The sequence below is a fragment of the Manis javanica genome, chromosome 2, assembly GCF_040802235.1.
Source record: "Manis javanica isolate MJ-LG chromosome 2, MJ_LKY, whole genome shotgun sequence".
NCBI classification, from domain to species: Eukaryota; Metazoa; Chordata; class Mammalia; order Pholidota; family Manidae; genus Manis; species Manis javanica.
Window position 1 is genome coordinate 22,718,856 of NC_133157.1, and position 18,830 is coordinate 22,737,685.

Below are 18,830 nucleotides of genomic sequence, written 5' to 3' on the forward strand. Positions count from 1 at the left end.
AGCCTTCAGAGAACAGTTTTAGGGTGTTTTTGAGAATTGATATGTTTATTAGTCTACTTCCTTATCTTCAAGCAGATGATACCTAAATTAGCATCAGAGTGTGGGGATATCCTAAGAAACATTTTTTAAAGTTACGAAAAACTGTTATGTACTTACTTGCCATCCACAAATACTGTATCTGTGTTTATGTATGGGTTTCATTTGGTTACCTATTGTTGCATAACAGACTCCCCCAAAGCCTACTGGCTTGCTGCAACAGCCATTTTTCATAGCTCATGGGTTCTCTTGGAGAATTTGGGTGGGGCTCAGCCGGGAGAGTCTTCTGCTTCTCCTGGCATGACCAAGGTCACCTGGGAGTACTCACTTGGAAGATGGGCTGGCGTGGAGGGTTCAGGATGCCTGCACTTAGGTGTGCGGCCTACAGGCAGGGATGACTGGAAGGCTGGGCTCTGCTTGGACAGTTGACTGGAGCCTCTGCTTGTGCCTCTTCAGCATGGCAGTCTCAGGGTGGTTGGACTTTTTACATGGTAGCTGACTCTGCCCGCACTGCAGGCATGCCAGGAGTACTGTCACTGTGCCTTGGAAATCACAGAACATTACTAACACCATATTCTATTTGGTTGAAACAGTGCCAGGCTCTTCAGGATTCAAGGGAAAAGACAAAGACATGGCAGCCATATTTTTAAGTGCCACAGTTTAAAAGAATAACACTCAAACTAATACCTAAGGTACTTGTTACCGGAGACCTTCTAAGTTCCCATATCCTTGCTTATCTTTGGTGTGCGATGGAGGCCACTGGGGTGGTAAATAAGCCTTAGATTCATTCAGGCCATCTCCTGCCCCTGTTCCCATTCACTCGGGGTTTGAGAGCCCTGTGATAGGGGATATGACTCACCTTGCCTGATGATAAAGGTGATACGAAGAGGTTCCCAGTCCAGAACTCTACGAACTAGTCCAGCGGACCTTGGCATTAGGGAAGTTGTCTGATAAATTGTCATTGCCCATCAGTAGAATTGGTATGTGCCTGATAGTAATGTCACCAGACTATTGAAGATTATTCAACATGTAGTTGTTTTGATGCTTCTTATTTAGAGGAGGAAGCATAATATTTGAAGTATGGGTTGAAACCAGTTTTGAGGGCAGCCAGGATCAAGTAGCTTTAGGTGTCTGGACTTTATTCAGCATCTCAAAGAATAAATGGTAATCCCTCCCTTAAACTATTGAATCCCTTGTGTTAGGCCCGCTTGGAAGGAGCTATAGGGAGACAGAAAATTGAGGTTACTGCAGGATGTTAGGTATTCCACGTTGACTGAAGGAGGTTGCACTGGCCAGTGGGGTCATTTAGCTCTCCCAGCGGCCCTGTGAGAGAGGTGCTGTTAATGGAACAAATGAGAGCTTTGCATATCTGCTGAGCTGTAAATACAGGTCAGCTCCTGTTTATCAGTCCACAGCAGAGGTGGATAGTTGATCAGGAAGGCATTACAAAGTCTCAGTGTTTTAACTGATGGCTGTGTTCTGTGATGGAAGGGCTAAACCTAAAACCTGCCTGCCCAGACCTCTGTAGCACATTCAGAGCCTCCGGCGGAAGGAAAACCCCAGGGGAGCTGGTCTGCGCTGCCCTTTCCCTGACACACACCACAATGACGGTCACTTTATTCTAAGATTGTTCTTACTTCCCGGTTAATCAAAACTAAGGGCTGTTGTTTTCATTGCTTCCTCTGATTTCCAAGAGCTTGTTAGCCAGGCAAGTCAGGAAATTAATAACATTGTGCCCTGTTTTACCAGAATTGAATTTCCAGGAGCTGCCCAGGCTGCTGATGTCCCTGTCATTACATTACAGTGTCTTGGCTTCTGTGTTAGTCTGTGAGCAGATAATCTCCTTTCCATTCTGCCACAACTTGCCTGTCTTCCACACAAAATGGGAATTGCCTGCCCATGGTGAGATCTGTTTGTGTTGGACAGTGTAGCCTTGTATCCCAGCTGTAGCTCAGAACATGAATGAAAGTGGTTCTCAGTATCTGTGTGTTGAGTCAGCCTTAAGAAATATTTCTTGTTTGCAGGACTGGTTTGCATGTGCTCAGAGCGGAAGAGGTGAATGAGTTGATGAGAGAAGCAGTGGGATGGGGTAGAAAGAAGTCAGGCCCAAGAATCAGCGAGTCTGGGTTCTGAGTCTAGTTCTGACACTTAATATAAGCAGCATGAACTTCGTCATGTAACTTCTGTGAGGCTCAGTCTCCTTCTCTGCAAATGGGGTCATGGAACCTTGGTAAACACTGAAGCACTCCTCAACTGGGAGATGGATTTATCAGCTGGGCAGCCTGGCCTTAAACCCAGCGGATTACGCATACTTCTGCATGGGCTTTGCGTCACTAATTCCAGTTTTGAGTCACCAAATCTTGCTTATGGCTGAGGTGGTATTTCTCACTCATGATGACGTTTCAAGGTAACTGTTCAGTAGTTTCAAATATTTATGTTCATGACATTCTGGAGTAATTCATCTGTATTTGTTTATGGTAGCTTAGTCATGATGACAGTGGGGACTGAGACCCCTAAGCTGTGTGTGCATGCACACACGTGCATAATAAGGAGCTAGATTCCTACCAAGGCTCATAGAAAACTAGCAAATTATCAAGTTGTTGGGGTGAGGAGTTGGGAACCAGTAACTAACCATAAAATTACCACTTCCTAGAAAACAGTTGAAACAGGCCTTGAGGCAGGTTTTTTTCTGTGAACTGCTAACCTGGAAGCCAACTGATGAGAGACTAGGTGAAGTTCTGGAGCTATCTTAAAAAGGGATGTTTAAGAACTTGGAAAGGAAGGAATTGATCTTTTGGGACCAACATAGATTTACAAAAATACCCAAAGCAGACTAGCCTCAATTTTTCTTTAAATGGGATTACCAGGTTATTACAGAGCATGGCTTCCTGTACCTTGATATGGAGCATTGGCAAAAAACACATCATGTTATTGCTGTGGATAAGTGAAAGAAAATCCAGTTTAGACGACAGCACTAATTAATTCCCTTGTGTGTACAGGACACCATACGTCATGGTGCCTGCTTATTTGCTTTCTTGCTTTTTACTAATGCCACAACAGCCAGGCTGAACAAGCAGAGGAGGGCACCCCATTGTTTCCGATGAAGAAGCTGAGACTCGGGGGGCTGCCTAACGTCACTGAGCATGTTACTAGAAAAGAGGTAGAATGGGTTTCCAACCCATATAAAGGTTAAGGGTAGGATGAACACAGGATGCTCAAGGCCCTTTGAACCCACATCTCACCAGGTCCATACCTTTGCCTATAAGAATCCCAGGGTGTGGCCCAGCTGTGGGTATTCATAACTGGTTGAGGCCCCCATCAGATGGGTACCGTTAGTACAGTAGAACTAAAGAAACACCCCCAGCCCCACTCCCTAATTCCACCTCCCCCCTCCCACCTGCTTATCAAATCTGTTGTAAAACTGCCTTGGATAATAACATGGGATTCATAATGTTCTTAAAAGGATAGATCACAGGCTGATTCAAGCAAGACAACATTTATTTGAACAAATGCAGAAGCCAGCACTTAGATTTAGAAACCATCACTACAGTTAATTTGGTTATTTTTTTAACCCATATATAAAAATCCAGAACTTGATAGTGTTTGTATGAAGTGTAGCATTTTCGTTAGCCATAAGGATGGGCCCCCATGTGGTCTGGTTTCTGAAACACAAGTGTTGTAGTGTGCGTTAGAACAGATGGAGTCTGGGAGGGGAGATGGTGGTACTGGATCCCAGCTGGCTACAGAGAATTCCCAGCAGAGGTGGGCCAGGAAGATCAGTCTTTTGGAAAATGGGTTTCTTGGGAACTGTTGTAGGCGCTGAGGGTTCTTCTGCGTCCACATCAGTGTGTGTTTATTGAGCTTCCGCATGTCAGGTGATCGAGAAGGAATGATGAACAGAACAGATGCTACCAACCCGAAGTTTAATAATGATGACTGTTCCTTGAAAGCAGCCCTGGGGAGTGGCTTGCTGCAGGCGGGGATGGGCTGGTGTATGTTTTTGTGCAGGAGAGAGACTAAGATGAGGACTGTGTTGTGTGAAGACCATTCCAGCAAACATGGGGACGCTGGGTTTTGGCGGAAGACACTAGGTAGCAGGACTGCTTAGGAGGCCGTTGCTGTGGTCCATGTGCAAGAGGATGGCCCGAGCTGTGGTGGAGGGGAAGAGAGAACCTTGCTGAAGGTGCATGCAGAGGACATGCCATGTGGCGGGGTGGGTAGAGGACAGCCTTGGGTACCTGCAGGAGATGGCTCTCAGGATCCCTTCACTGCCCGGACGCCTTGCATTTCCATTTGAGTTCACAACTAGGATGTATACACTCACTTGACTGGCACACTGCCAGCTTATTCCCTCCTTTCAAACCTACCGAGGATGCCTGGCATTTTAGGGGACTAACGAGATTTGGATGGATTGGTTTCCATCTTCCTTGTTCTTCCACCGCTTGTGTGGTACACAGAGCTCAGGTCAGGTTGCAGCTTATCTAAGGGGGTCAAGGTGGCTAATTTCTTTGGTGGGGACAGTTAAGACATCACTGTCCAGGACTCTTCCTTATCAGGAGCATGGCTGGGAACCAGTAAATAAGCAAGATAGGAACCTCTGACTGGCCAGCAGAGATATCACCACGTACCATACCTTTCCCTGCTGGCTGGCTGCCTGACCCAGGCTTTAGTTGGCAACTCTGTACTCTTATTTTACACATGATTGGGATGAGTTTGGTTATTTTTAGCTCCTGTCAGATCAGGAGCTGCTGCAGAGAGACATACTGACACAGACCAGGGTTGTTGGTCCCTGTGGAAAGTGATATGTTGAGAGGAGAGGAAGAAAAACAAGGCAGTGTGGATGTAAGAATTCACAGGTAGAGCTCTCCACCCTGCTGGATATGAGGACCACTCACCATTTGTGTCCTGAATAGGTGGAGCGTCACTGGATGCCGCAACAGCAACCTGAACTTAGGAAGGCTTCACGTTCAGTCACTCTGCTCACAAAGGCAGGGGGACAGGTGGTCTTGCTGCCGGTGGGCTTCAATCGCCAGCTGTGTTGGACGACTTTGCACCCCAAAGAGCACTTGTTTAGTGAGGGCTTCCTGTAGCTTTGTGACTCCACTGTACTCCGACACTTAGAATAGTGGCTGGCCTTTGATTAGCAATCAGTAAATATTTGCTGAATGAATGAATGAATGAATGGATGGATTCATCACTGAGGGGGAGACCTAGTTAACAATGAGACAACAGGGAACAGCTTGCAGTCTATCACATGAACAGATCTCCTGTTGTAACCACGAGGCAGCACTTCACATAAATAGCCACAAAATTGTGTTTAGGTAAATGGCCTTGGAAGTGCAGCACAGTTCCCTAGGTGCTTGTTCATGGAAGACTTAATTTGAGAAGATTTTAATGAGTGTGTTCTCCTTTTCAAGGCCTGTCACTTACGAAATATCAGTCTGTTGTTCATGCTTTAGCCCGGCCCATTTAGATCTGCTTCTTGGTCCCCGACCCCACACATCCCCCATCCATCCACCCACCCACCCACGCAGCAAACAGACATTTGTGGACTGTCTGCTGTGTGCCAGTCAGGCACCGTGCTTTGGGGTGGAGGGGAGGGGAGGTGGTACCAGGTGGGCATAGCTGGTCTCGCCCTCGGGGAGTGCTCAGCCTGCAGTAGGAGTAAGCAACTGTCACACTGTGCGGTGTGATCTGCGTGTGTAATAAAGGCACGTGCTTGCCATGGGGACACAGAGAAGGGAGCGCTTCCTGCTTTGGGCGAGGGGTGGGGTAGTGGGTAGAGTTGGGGAGGCTGCCGAAGAAGGGAATGTTTGGGCTAAGCCCAAGATGGTAGCTGGTGGCTTCCAGAGGCTGCCGTCGGGGGTAGTGCAGGTGAGTTATCTGTACCTTCTCAGTTTTGAGAGTGGACACTCTGCAGCCTGCAGGAGTGAGGTGGTGGGTTCAAGGGGCCTTGAGCCTCCTGTGTTCATCCTACCCTTAACCCATGGGGACCTCTGTTTTGAGGGCCCTCATAATTTTACCAAATTCTTTTTAGAGCTGGAATGGGTCATTGGGAATTCTCTCTGACAGTAAAAGAGGCCAAAGAACAAACTTAGGATGAGGCACAGAGGGGGCATTTATAGGTGAGTTGAAGTGGCATTTCCTGTCTATCAGACCTGGCTGTCTTCCACTGCCAAGTCTAGCTGAGTAATGGTCAGCTGCCGGAGGAGCAATCTGGCATGGCAGGAGAGACCCACCACCCCCTGAAGGGTGTTTACCTAGCCTCCACCTTGAGCTCCTTCTAAATTGAGAGCCATTTTAGAAAGACTTCAGGAGAGTCAGATTTGGAATGACCCAGACCGAAACTTGGACTACCTACCTCATTTTACATGTGAGGAACTGTGTTTTTTCAGTTAATACTCTCTGAGTGTTAAAATTACATACCTGGATGGTAAGCCCTGGACCAAAAAATAGACCCAGGTCAGGAGCAGGTTGGATTTGGGGTCAGTTGAGTTTTGGTGAACCTGTGTATTCAGGGCATCATGTCTGATTTGTCGCTGCAGGAGTCCAGGATGGCCATATGGATTTGGGGAGATTATGAATTGCTTAAGGTCACAGTTAGTAGTTCACCTGGGCAAGAACATAGGTCTCTTTCTTCCTTTCACCCAGTTCTTTCTGGCACTCCGCACTTCTGAGGCTTCACTCTAACTAATTCTGTCCCACTAGGAAACCCACAAATGAAGCATTGGCACTCTGATAATAGGTGTTGCATAGGACCAATGGTGCTGGATTGTAATAGGAAAAAATTTTGACAGTGGATTGTTCTGGGCAAGGAGGAAGACAGCCAGAATAATGATTTATTAAAAAATTTGTATTTGTCTGACAGTTGCTAAAGGATCAGTGTTAAAACTTGAGAGGAAACCCATCTGTGGTTTCTTCATCATAATACAGCTGTGTTAGTTTTTGCAAATTCCCAGTTTTTTTATCAAGCAGTCCATGTACAACGTACACATATTTTTATGTACTTGGAATCATAGCTTCTTATTTCTTTGTAGTCTGTTTACCTAATGTTGTCTTAAGAAGTTTCCTTATTTATCATCTTCATAATTCTCTTTTATAGTGAACAGCTCAACAGTAATCTGGAGTGTTGATGGCTCTGTGTCCCTGTGGTTGGAGTTTTGGTTGTTTATTCTTTTTGCCACCCTCCACACAATGCCCATTATTTCTCCAGGATATAATGCCAGAGAAAGCGTCATTGTACATTGAGCTTTCTACTTCTGCTGAATTGTGGCCTCCAGAGAAATATTTTCAGGAAGGAAAGCATCTGAAGGCCATAACCCAGTACTATAATTCCGATTTTTTTTTTGTTTTTACTTTTTGTTTGTGTTGTTTTTTATAACACAGGTACAGATATGCAAATAAAACAAAGATACAGTATAATGAATTGCTAGAAGGCAGATGTCCAAATCAAGAGCTGGGACCCTTCCTGCCAGCTGCAGGCCCACCAGGTGCCCCATCCCTGTGCCCTCTCCCAGTCACTTCCCTAACCTGCCCCAAGAGCAACAGTTACTCTGACTTTATTTTAATCACTTCTCTACTCTTTTCAGGCTTTATCACTGAAGTGTGCATCTCTAGACGTTGCATTTAGTTTTGTGATTTTTCAAAAATGTCTTTTGAATCTCTTTTAATCTTTAGGTGTCCCCTCCATCTCTTTTCTTCCCTATATTCTGTTTGTTGAAAAAATTGGGTCATTTGTCCGGAGGATTTTCTAGGATTTTCCACAGGCTGGATCTTGCTGGGTACAGTCCCGTGTAGTTTAGAACATTCCTCTGCATTTCCTGCAGTTGGCAGGCAAATACAGTGGTTGAATCAGCCCTGGCCTTGATTTTTTTCTGAGGAGAAAGAGGCATGGGGAGCAAGATTTTCTCTTCAGTGGTGGAGTGTTCTCCATTGGCAGGTACACAGTGGCTGGTTGTCTCCTGTTGGGATGTGAGTAGCCACTGCTTCCCGTGCTTAGAGCCAGCCATTCACTACAAGGTGCAAAGCTGTGATTTCCAGTTCTGTTACTTCTTCATTTATTTGTTGGAATATTACTATGAAGAAAAGCTCTGTTATTTTAATAGCTTTATTGAGATTCACATGCCATACAGTCCACCTCTGTGAGATGTACAGGTAAGTGGCTTTTAGTATATTCAGAGTTGTGCATTTGTCACCACGATCAATTTTAGTTCATTCCGTTAATCCCCCAAACCCTGCTCATCCTAGCTATCACCCCGTAAATGCTGCAGACCTGAGCAACCACCAGTCTAATTTCTGTCTCTAGATTTATCTCTTCTGGACATTTCATATTATATGTGGTTCTTTGTCACTGGCTTTTTTTTTTCACTTAGTGTAATGTTTTCAAAGTCTAGCCATGGTGTAGCATATAGTGAGCTTCATTCCTTTTCATGGCCAAGTAATACTCCCTTGCCATTAAGACATTTAGTTAATCCATTCATCAGTAGATAGATATTTGGGTTGCTTCCACTTTTTGGCTATAACGAATGCTGCTATGAACATTTTTGTGTAAGTTCCTGTATATAATGTTTTCATTTCTCTCAAATATATATACCTAGAGTAGAATTGCTAGGTCAAATGGTAACTCTGAGTTTAACTGAGAAACTGCCAAGCTGTTTCCAAAAGCAGGTACACAATTTGACATTTCCATCAGCAGTGTATGAGGCTTCCAGTTTCTCTATCATTTGCTATTAACTGAGTTTTTTATTTTAGCCATCCTAGTGGGTTGGTGTCTATGGTTTTGATTTCTCTAATGACTAATGATATGGAACATCTTTTCATGTGCTTATTGGGCATGTGTGGATCTTTGGAGAACTGTATATATATGCTTTGCCCATTTTTTAATTCAATATTTGTCTTTATTATTGAGTTGAGACAGTTCTTTATATATTCTAGATGGAAGTCCCTTATCTGATGAATAATTTGTAAAAACTTTCTCCTATTCTGAATTATCTTTGTACTTGATGTTTTGATGTCCTTTGAAGCACAAAAGTTTTACATTTTGATGATGACCAGTTTATATTTTATTTTGTTGTTCATGCTTTTGGTGCTATCTAAGAAACCATGGCCTAATTCATAGATGATAAAGATTTGTGCCTGTGGTTTATTCTGAGGGTTTTATAGTTTTAGCTCTTACATTAGGTCTTTGAGCCATTTTGAGTTAATTTTTGTATATGCTGTCATCTACTCTTTGGCTGTCCAGTGCTACAGCTAAAGACAAGATCCATGCCTAACTTCTTCCCTTTATTTACCAGCTTACATCAGGTGATGGTTCCCTATTCATCCTATGAAGTTACTCTTTGGTGGTTTTTGCTTTTGTCATTATGAACATTCAGACTTAATCATGAGTTTGTATTATAACAAAAATAATACATATTTGAAATGTTGTTTACTGTGATGCATATGTACATGCAATAGAGAGAAAACTGGTTTTGTTGGATTTCTTTAAATCTTTGTTTCTTATCCAACTGTCACATCCTAAATTTTCTTCTACCCAATTGTCTTCCAGAAACATGCCAAGGGCCAGGATTTGTTTGATCAGATTGTCTATCACTTGGACCTCGTGGAGACAGATTACTTTGGCCTTCAGTTCCTCGACTCTGCCCAGGTTGCGGTATGTATTCCTGATTCATTTTGGGACAGATTGGTTTTTCACGCTAATCACAGATCCATCGTTGCAAGAAATTGGTAGAGAAAAATTGGTAGGAGTAAACTGTGATGCTGTTTCAATGACAGGCACTAGGGTGGTGGTGACGGTGTCCTTGTGAAATGCCTCTGTGTTCCCCAACCCTTGAGGTGGCTGGTCACTGGGAGAGGAAGAAAACAGCATTCCGGTCACTCACTGGGGATGCATTAGGGAAACACTTCCATGCAGCAGGATGCAATGGGGCACATTTCTAGAGGAGGGAGAAAGAGGAAGAAATACATTTTAGAAATTCGTTTAACGATGCTGCTTTTATTTTTAACTGGCAGAAGAGACTGCACTGCCCTCTTCTCGTGGACTCCCACTGGGTGTAGAGCCCGGTGGCCGTGAACACAGCTGAACCCCAGCCAGGCCTAGTCGGGGCAGTTGGAGCAAGTCTTGGCATTGCTGGAGAGCCATCTTGCAGGCTCTGGGAAATTGTGTTAGGTCAGCAAAGAATTCCTATCCCTTGCCTGAGACAGAAGTGTTTGCAGTGGAGGTGCTAGAGTGAGTGAACTCAACACAACTCAGAGCCACTCGTTTAAAAAGCAGGAATGACTTCAGAGTCTCCCCCCCAACATAATGTTGCTTTGGATTTCAAAGATAATTTATTCAGCAATCTGAAAATATTAATTGAGTGCCTATTACGCACTGGACCCTGTTTTAAGTACTGTGGATAAAGCAGTGAACACCTATATAATATGGCAGGTAGTAATGACTATCAAGAGAAATAAAGCAGAGGGATAGACAGAGAAAGGGGTGGTGCTGTTTTAAACAGTGTTTGAAAGGGGCCCTTCCCTGATAGGGGATGTTCGAGCAGCACACGTGGAACTCTGCATGTGTGTCTAAGCCTTTCTACTTAAAAGACACTTTCTCTTCCCCTGGGCAACCTCTGAATTCAAACTGCTGGCCCTTCAGAATATTCCGGACACAGTTTCTTCTCATCAAAGCTTCATTTGAACAAACCCCACACGGATCTACTTTGAGTCCTGTAACCACCCAGTCATTCCAAGATCCATAATTCTGCCGTTCCCCATTCAGTGATAATGCCCTTGGTTCTGGCTTTCCTGTCCCACTACATCTGGCCTTGGCCCTCCGTGATCTGCCTCACTCCCAGCCAGCCTCCTCCTGCCCTTCTCTTCTGCCTTCCTGGTCTGGCGAAGCCTCAGCCATCTCACCTGTGTCCTCACTTGCCTTTGATTCTTCTGCCCCTGTGACTGTCCCTTTGACACACAGGTCCATCTGTTTCCTCTGCTGCTTCTCCTGGGCTGCCAAGCATTGCTGGAAAGTCATGGGCTGTGCCTTTTGGCACCAGCACAGATCAGATTCAGCCAAGTCCAAGCCCCTGCACTGCTCTCGGGGCATTAGCCCTAGTGGACTCTTACATGCCCCATGGTTCCCCTTCTGCATGGTGACCACAGACCTGGGATCCAGCCCCACAGAGACTCTGTTCTTGCATTGGCCTCACCTCCTGCTGAGAAGACTGAGGTCATTCAGCTTAAACTCCTTAATGTGTCTCTCCCTGCACCTCCACGTTTGTCTTTTCTCTGTGCATCCTTTTCACTGTTTTGTCTTAGGGAGCATGCCTGTTTCTGCAGCCTTCACTCCCTACAGCGGCATCACAGTCCATCTCCAGCTGCTCCCCGAGCGCCAGGGTTAGAGCTCTCCTTTCTGTCCCCAGCCTCCAGCACTCGTCAGCCCTCCTCTTCCCGCAGCCCTTCTCCATGCTGCCTTCTCCTGCGTGTCTTAATGCCGGTGGTATTTTTGGTTCAGAATGTCTGTGGCCTCGGACTAGGAGTCAGACTTGGACCTGGTTCCTGCCTCTGCCCCCTACCCATCTGGTGGGCTGTAGATAAGCCACCTTTCCTCCCTGCCTCAGTTTCCTCCTCTATAAACTGAGGTTCTTGGACCTGTTTTCTCAAGAGCTTTTCTAGTTGTGATGTTCAACGATTCTGAGTCTAAAGGGGAGGCAGGCACGTCCGCCCCCCTGACCCCCGTGTCCTCCCTAGGCAGAAGGGAGGTGATATCCGCTATTTCTGCCATTAGAGCTGACGGTCTGTTGCCCTTGTATCCTGGACTCATCCCCAGGCAGTCCCTTTCCAGCCACTCAGACTCCCAGAACACCAGGGATGTGACTCCATTATGAAAGACTTTGCTGTGAACTTCTGCTCGCTTGGCTGCCAGGCTTTGCCATCCACCGGTGCCCGGGCACTGTGTGACAGGAGACATGTTCACAGCAGGATCCAGGCGTCCTTCCCAGGCCACACACCTGCAGATACTCAGACTCTGCAGTCTCTAATGCCTTTCCAGCCTCCAGCACTGGAAAGTGATGTGCTTTTCTTCCCCACAAAAGCGGGTGCAGGGTCCCCATCTGAGGAGCCAAGAGATGTGCAGTCGCCGCCACCCCCAGAGCCCCTCTTCCCATCAGTGTGATCTCTGAGCAGGGCTCACTGCAGGCCAGGTGCTGATGATGCCCGTGCTGTCTCTGTGCCTTTGCCTGTGGTAGTTCCCCTCCTGGCATGTCCTCTCACCTATTTAAAGTTCTGATCATCCTTCACGACCATCTCAGACAACAGAGCTGTGCTTGCTGCAGCTAAGCCTGAGCTCCAAAGCGGCTTTTCTCCTCCCTGGGCACCTCCGGGCTTGTTTTGCCACTGCAGCAGTTTGCTCGTTTGGCCTTGGGTTCATTATTTGTGGCCCTAAATAGACCTTTCTGATTAGATCCTAAGACTTAGGACTTCTTAACTTGGTGACTCCTGGTGAGAAGACATACCTTAGTCTTTAGCCCCAAAAGGGACCTTGGTTGCCATTGGTCACGTTTCCACATTCTAGATGGTAAAACCAAAGCCCTTAGACCTTGGAAGTCACTTGTTGAGTACCGCAGCTCAGACTCAAACCCAGATTGTAGACTTCAGATTGAAGTGCTTCTTCCAGGACACTGAACTCTCTCGTCTCAGTTTTCCTGACTGTAAAGCAGAGGTAGTAACATCTATTTCACAAGGAAATTGAGGGACTCAGTGAGTAATGGAGGAGAAAGGGCTTTGTAATCTGACATGGCTGTGGTGTCCACTTCCTCCCTGGGCAGGCCAAGGGGGTCCAGAAGACATCACAGTCCCCATAGGTGATGTGCAGGGCAAGTTACCTGTCACCTACAGAGCTGTCCTGCCTGCAGGAGAAACCTCAGCAATTTAGATGAGCTCTTTGGGAAAGTTCCCTGAGTCCTTGATTCTCCCAGGGCCTGGGATGAAGCGGTTGGTGGCAGGTGTAATAGATGGGGGCCTGGGAGGGACTGGTTCTCTTGGCCATTGGCTTATTGCCGCATAATTGAGGCTCCTGCAAGGAATGACATTCTCCCCAGTCCCTGACAGGCAAATCAGAGGGCTGGCAGTGGCTGGGCTCTTGGCATAGCTCTCTGCATACCCAGCTTACAGCTCCAGCTCCCTGTAAAGAGCCAAGCCTGGTTTCCATAGGGTGCTGCCCAGCCCCGAAGCAAGGTCAAAGTCTATTGGTATTGCCTATTTTTAGCAGCTGGGGCTGGGGCCTCCTGTTACCTTTGCCATATCAGAGCAGGAAGGCCACCCAGCGACCCACTTTGTAGATTTCACGTCTGCCCAGCCCAGGGCAGTGGTAAGGTTCTATTTGTACATATCAAAACCTTCTTCTGAGAGCCCAGGCTCTGGCCTGCCACCACCCAGCTTTCTTACAGACTGGTCAGTTAGCTGCTGTTTACTAGAGTCCCAATCTGATGAGCCATTAGCCAGGCATCAAACTAAAGGGTTTACATAACTTCTTTAACATTCATCACTGATATGTAAAGGTGACTATAGACCAGACCCATTTTACAGATGATGAAGCTGAGACTGGCTAGGAACCTTGTAACAGTTCAAATAAGGGACAGAGCTGGATTCAGAACCTGGTCCTATTCCAAAGCCCGGCAGTTTCCATGGGCTGTGCTGGTTCCATTACGCATGGTAGCACCTGCTTCCCCCACCCCCGCCCTGCCATGGAAAGAAAACATGCAGTCAGTAACCATTCAGCAAACTTTCACTTGGAGCTTACTCCGTGGCAAGCCCTGTGGTGCAAAAATAAAGGATGCTGTCCCTGCCTACCACGTTCTGGTGGGGGAGACAGACAGGTGGCCCCTTGGAATCCAGTTCATTCCTCCACACTGTGAGCCTGGAGAGGGCTGCCTGAGTGGCACTGATGAGAAGGTATCAGGGGGAGGGCGAACAGAGGAGGACACAACAGAGGGTGAGAAGACTCTGCAGGCAGAGGAGCAGCAGGGATTGGGGCGGGTGTTCCAGGGGGTGGTTGTGGCCACTGGAAGTCCAAGATGAAAAGGGAGCATTTTAAGGTGGCACATTTTGCAGCAAGGAATCCAGAAAAGGTGATTTTGGCCCATGTCTCAAGACTTGTGGATGTTTTCCCCTGTTCTTTGCAGCATCGAATCAGGTAGATGGTTATGAGGAGATGCAGGCTGTGAGGGTAGCTTACACAGATGTGGTGACTGCCGGAAGGGCTGTGGGGACACCAAAGGGACTATTGCAGCTCACTCTGATGATTGCCTGGGATGTCACCACGTTTGCCGCTTGTGCAGATGTGATGGAGCGTTTCTACTGTTTCCAATGTACCTGGAGGGAAAGTGGGAGAAAATACGTGTTAATAGCTGGATACATTCCTGTAAGAGAATAATTTAAAAGCCTTCCTTCCATTTTCATGGTTTGTTGTAGTTTCCACCAACACTCAGTTGAGTCCTCAGACAGTGTGTTAGGGGACAACTCAGATGAGGAAGCTGAGGCTGGGCGGGGACTCGTGGCCTGGTGTGAGTCGGACTTGAACTCAGATCTTCTGCCTCCTATTTTAGTGCCAGGAAGCATGAAACAGTTTGAGAAATGCTGCAGGCTTCCCAGCAGCTTGTCACTGAATGTTGGCAGAGCCCGTGGTTTCCTGCCCATGTGCAAAAACTGGGGCTGAGTGGAAGGCTATTAGTAAAGGGGTCTCTGTGGTTGATTCAGGTGAATCCCCAGGGACCTCTCGAGTAGCTGGTGTAAATGGGTTTACAGAGCTTCATCTGGCTGAGGAGGAGGAGAGACCCCTTCCATGTGGAGAAGACACTTCAGGTTGGGTGTGTGGAGACCCAGAGCACTTGTCGCTGACACAGCCAGTTTGAATCCTGCCTCTGCTTCATTGGCACAGTGATCCTGGGCACCTCACTTGCCCTCTCCACGGCCACCTTCATCTGCTCTGAGGCCCAAGAGAGTGATGGATGTGGCATAGTCCAATGTGTGTTTTTTCCAGCACCACCAAGTGAATTAATTCTGACACTGCCTACCTGGAGATAATTCCAAATCCCACAGGTTAAGGGCTCTGCCTCATAAGACTGCACCTCCCTTCACCCTACTTCAGACCCCAGTTGTAAGTCCACATTGTCACCTGTGCTTCTGACTGGCCGGCTATATAGATGGGAGATTCCAACAACCCACTCCTCAAGTTTGATTAACTTACTGGAGCAGATCACAGAACTCAGAGAAACATTTTATTTACTAGATTACCAGTTTATTATAAAAAGCATAATTTTCCTTCCTTCTCTTTTCATGCTTTGAATATGATTATCTGTTCAGATTCCTTCCAGCTCTAATTTAAACACAGACTAGACACTCTTTATGAGCCAAGAAAATCTATAGACACTAGAAAAGTTAGGAGTTACACCACTGAGATTTGATGGCGAGGGCTCAGAGGTTGTTCAGGCGGACTGTTCAGACCCTCTTCAACCCCTGAGCTTCACTTGGCTATTGTGGTTCAGGTGCTTTATAGATTTTAGACAGTTAAATTCTACAACCCACCTTATGCATGTCATAGTTCCAGAACTGATGTACTATTAGAACAGATGGGCTTTGCCAAATCATCTCTAATCTTGATTTATGGAAAGGGTTTGGCAGATGGTTGAGAAATCCAGATCAGAAACTACCTAATACCTGTTAGAATGTTTGACTTAAATGTCTTGCCCTTTGAACTCAGAAATGTACCTGTCGGTTTCCAGTGACTGTTTAATGGTCTTCTAGAGGGCTGGGGCCATTTGCCTTGTCTTTGCTGACAGGTGGTGTGGCTATATTTAACTATGATGCAAGGTGAGCCTCTGAGACAGGCCCTGCGGTCACTGAGTACAGACCTCCAAGCTGAGCAGAGGATACGATGTACTAAGTGCCACTCGGCCTTTACTGCCTGAGTATTCATCATGAGGTGGTCTTGTGGGATAAGACAGGAGGGAGCAGAGTCTTGGTTATCTCCTACAGCTAAGGAGAAAGTCAGGTCATTCTGCAGTGGTTGGATACAAGATAGGTTTTATCTTCATTCATTTTAGGATTGTGACTGGGTTTCTTATAACCTCTGATGCAGGCAAGCAAACTTGATCTGAACCCCTCAGGGTCCAGGAGCTTTCAAATGAAACTGTTTCTGATTCACTTTGCAACTTATCAGGCCCCAGGCTTTTCAAAGGCCTCTGTCCGGGAAGGTCCTGCTTCAGGCAGGGCTCCGTGGCTGGGCAGGAGAGATGGAGGTCAGCCCAGTGGGAAAAGGGAGCTTTTTTAACAGTATGGCCAGAGGGAAAACAATCTTCTGTCCAGTAGGAGTGCTGTCCATGATCTGTCATTTAACATCGGCCATAGACATACAGCCAGTAAACCCTGAGATTGCTTGAGATTTTGTAGAGCTCAAACAACAATTTTCAGAAGGGGTCATGGATATTTTAAGATCCCCAAGATGATTAGGATACCTGGGTAGGGGAGGATGCAGGGAAACTTTAGCACTAAATATATTTACTAGACACACTCGGAGCCTTTAAAAAGCACTAATGCTCTGAAATTCTGTTTAGTGTATCCTGGGTGGAACCTGGGTGATCGTGAGCAGCCAGGATTGAAGACCACAATTAAGGAAACAACACAGGTTGGACTTGAATCAAGATTAGAGTTTGACAGTAGGGGAGGAACAGTGGGCTTATACTTGTTGTGTTCCAAATATGATAAGGCGTCTGTAGAGAAAGGAGAGAAAAGGGACAAGCTCCTTTAAGCTGTGAGGCTAATAAGATGAGAAGGCTGGTTGCAAGGAGAACTTTCTTTGCGCGGTAATGGTGAATTCCTTTGAAAGGGAGGGGAGGAACAGGGTTAGTCACAGCCATTAGCTTTGACAGGAAAGTAAATATTATGCTTTTATCAAGTCTGTATCTCTCCTCTTTTCAGTGGCTAAAGTCCGGGGTTTTGCTTGGTTGAAGGCAGCAGTGATATCTGATTCTAATGAGGCAAACTGATCATCAGCAACTGCCTGATAGGCCAACGATGAATAAATAATGGAAGTGACAACCCAGCCCCCAGGAGGATAATACTCATTGAAAGTAAAAAATTACACAGTAAAGCAAAAAATAACCTCTGTAAATCCCTTTTGAGCATATCTGGATAGAAAAGACTACATTTATATAAATGGGATGCTACCTGTCTTTTTCTTTTCCTTTTTCTTTTCCTTTTTTTCTTATCTAACGTGCTTCAGATCACTTGCCACATCCGTAAATACAGGCTTGCATCAGTTTTAAAGGCTGAGCAGTATTTTATTATATGGATGAGCCATTTTTTTATTCTGTCTTTGTTGGTGGACATTTAGGTCATTGCTCTTTCAAAGCTATTAACCATGAGATAAAGCATCCTGTACACGTGCCTTTGAGAGATACATCCTGCTGTGGTGATCTGCTTTTATTACACACGGTGGCTGGCCAGGGAGTGGAGATGACAAAAGCCCACGGTCTCCCATTGCACTGCTCACAGCTTATTGTATTATAAGTCATCTGCTATTTGCTTTTGTGCTTCCTTATCCCCCTCGCCGCACACAGTCATAATGGCCTCTTTGGTGAGGAGTGGAGTGCACTGTGCTAAGTCCCACCCTTGCTCATCATGAGATGTGCAGGGTTTCGATTGCTTCTGAAAGTATATTGACAGTCAGCAGAATGGCCTCTGGTTCTGAGCAGCTACCGAGAAACCCAGCCTGCCTGTGTCATTCCCAGTATTGTTCTCACAGAGAAGTTCTAATGTATCAAGTTTACATGGAGTGATGGGAAAAGCTCTTAATTTGCCTCATTAAAATAAAATTATATCAAATATTTATTTATTTCTCAAGAATGTAATACAGGCCTGTTGGGTGGCATGCTCCGTGCTCGGCCCAGGAAATCAAAACATTTAAATGCTCCATCCCTGCCCTCCAGGACTTAGGTTTGCATGGATGGGGGCTCACGGGATAATGTTCCTAAATGTTATTTTCCATGGAAGGTCAACTATAGTATCACCTTTGACATGAAAGAGAAAGTTTTATATAGGGGGCATTGATCTGTAATTTCCTTGGATGGCTAAGATCAAAGTGGTTTTTCTGGTGAAAATGAGAAGTTTGACATGCCTGTCTTTCCATTTTTCTGGGTCATTTTTCTGGCCAAAGAATAAAAGAGTCATGAATTTGGGTTTTACAGTTTCAGGATTTGGGGCAATAGAACTGCAAGACCCATGCACGGTCAGATTCTTGGTATGGCTTGTAGTCTTCAGAACTCAAGTTAATGGAGACTGGCTGTAATTGGAAATTGATTGTAACTTGAGAAATGCATTTGGTATCTCCACTGACTAAAAGGGACTTTAAAGATCACTTAAAGGGTTTTAAGTTCTTTTAAGCAACTCTTTGCAAAACTAACTCTCCCCAGGAAAAATGTACTTAATGAGCATAAACACAGCTTTTTAATTTTAATCCCATCCCAAGCAGTTTGCAGTTAGTTCTCCAGTCTAACATCTTGTGATCGGGTCCAATCCCTGGTTTTTATGAGTAGAATTACTAAGGTTTGTAGAGGAGGATAACAGAGGACTGGATAATTCTGCTGATGAACTATTTGTAAAGAAACGTTTTCTTTCTTGCAGCACTGGCTGGATCATTCCAAACCCATAAAGAAGCAGATGAAAAGTAAGCAAGCAGAATTTAGCCTACTCACTTTTTTCTTTTATCAGAGAGTAAACTCCTTTGCCAATATTTTGAGGTACAATGTTTTTCATGA

At 45.7% G+C, this 18,830-nt stretch overlaps 1 protein-coding gene across 8 annotated transcripts in view; it reads left to right on the forward strand.

Moving 5' to 3' along the window:
- EPB41L4B (erythrocyte membrane protein band 4.1 like 4B) overlaps window positions 1–18,830 on the forward strand; it is a 118,998-nt gene that overhangs the window by 22,756 nt on the left and 77,412 nt on the right. For all 8 annotated transcript variants that reach the window (XM_073226464.1, XM_073226473.1, XM_073226468.1 and 5 more), the window contains exons 2-3: window positions 9,584–9,688; window positions 18,697–18,739. In XM_073226464.1, coding sequence (XP_073082565.1) covers window positions 9,584–9,688; window positions 18,697–18,739 — 148 coding nt within the window. The remainder of the gene's footprint in view (window positions 1–9,583; window positions 9,689–18,696; window positions 18,740–18,830) is intronic.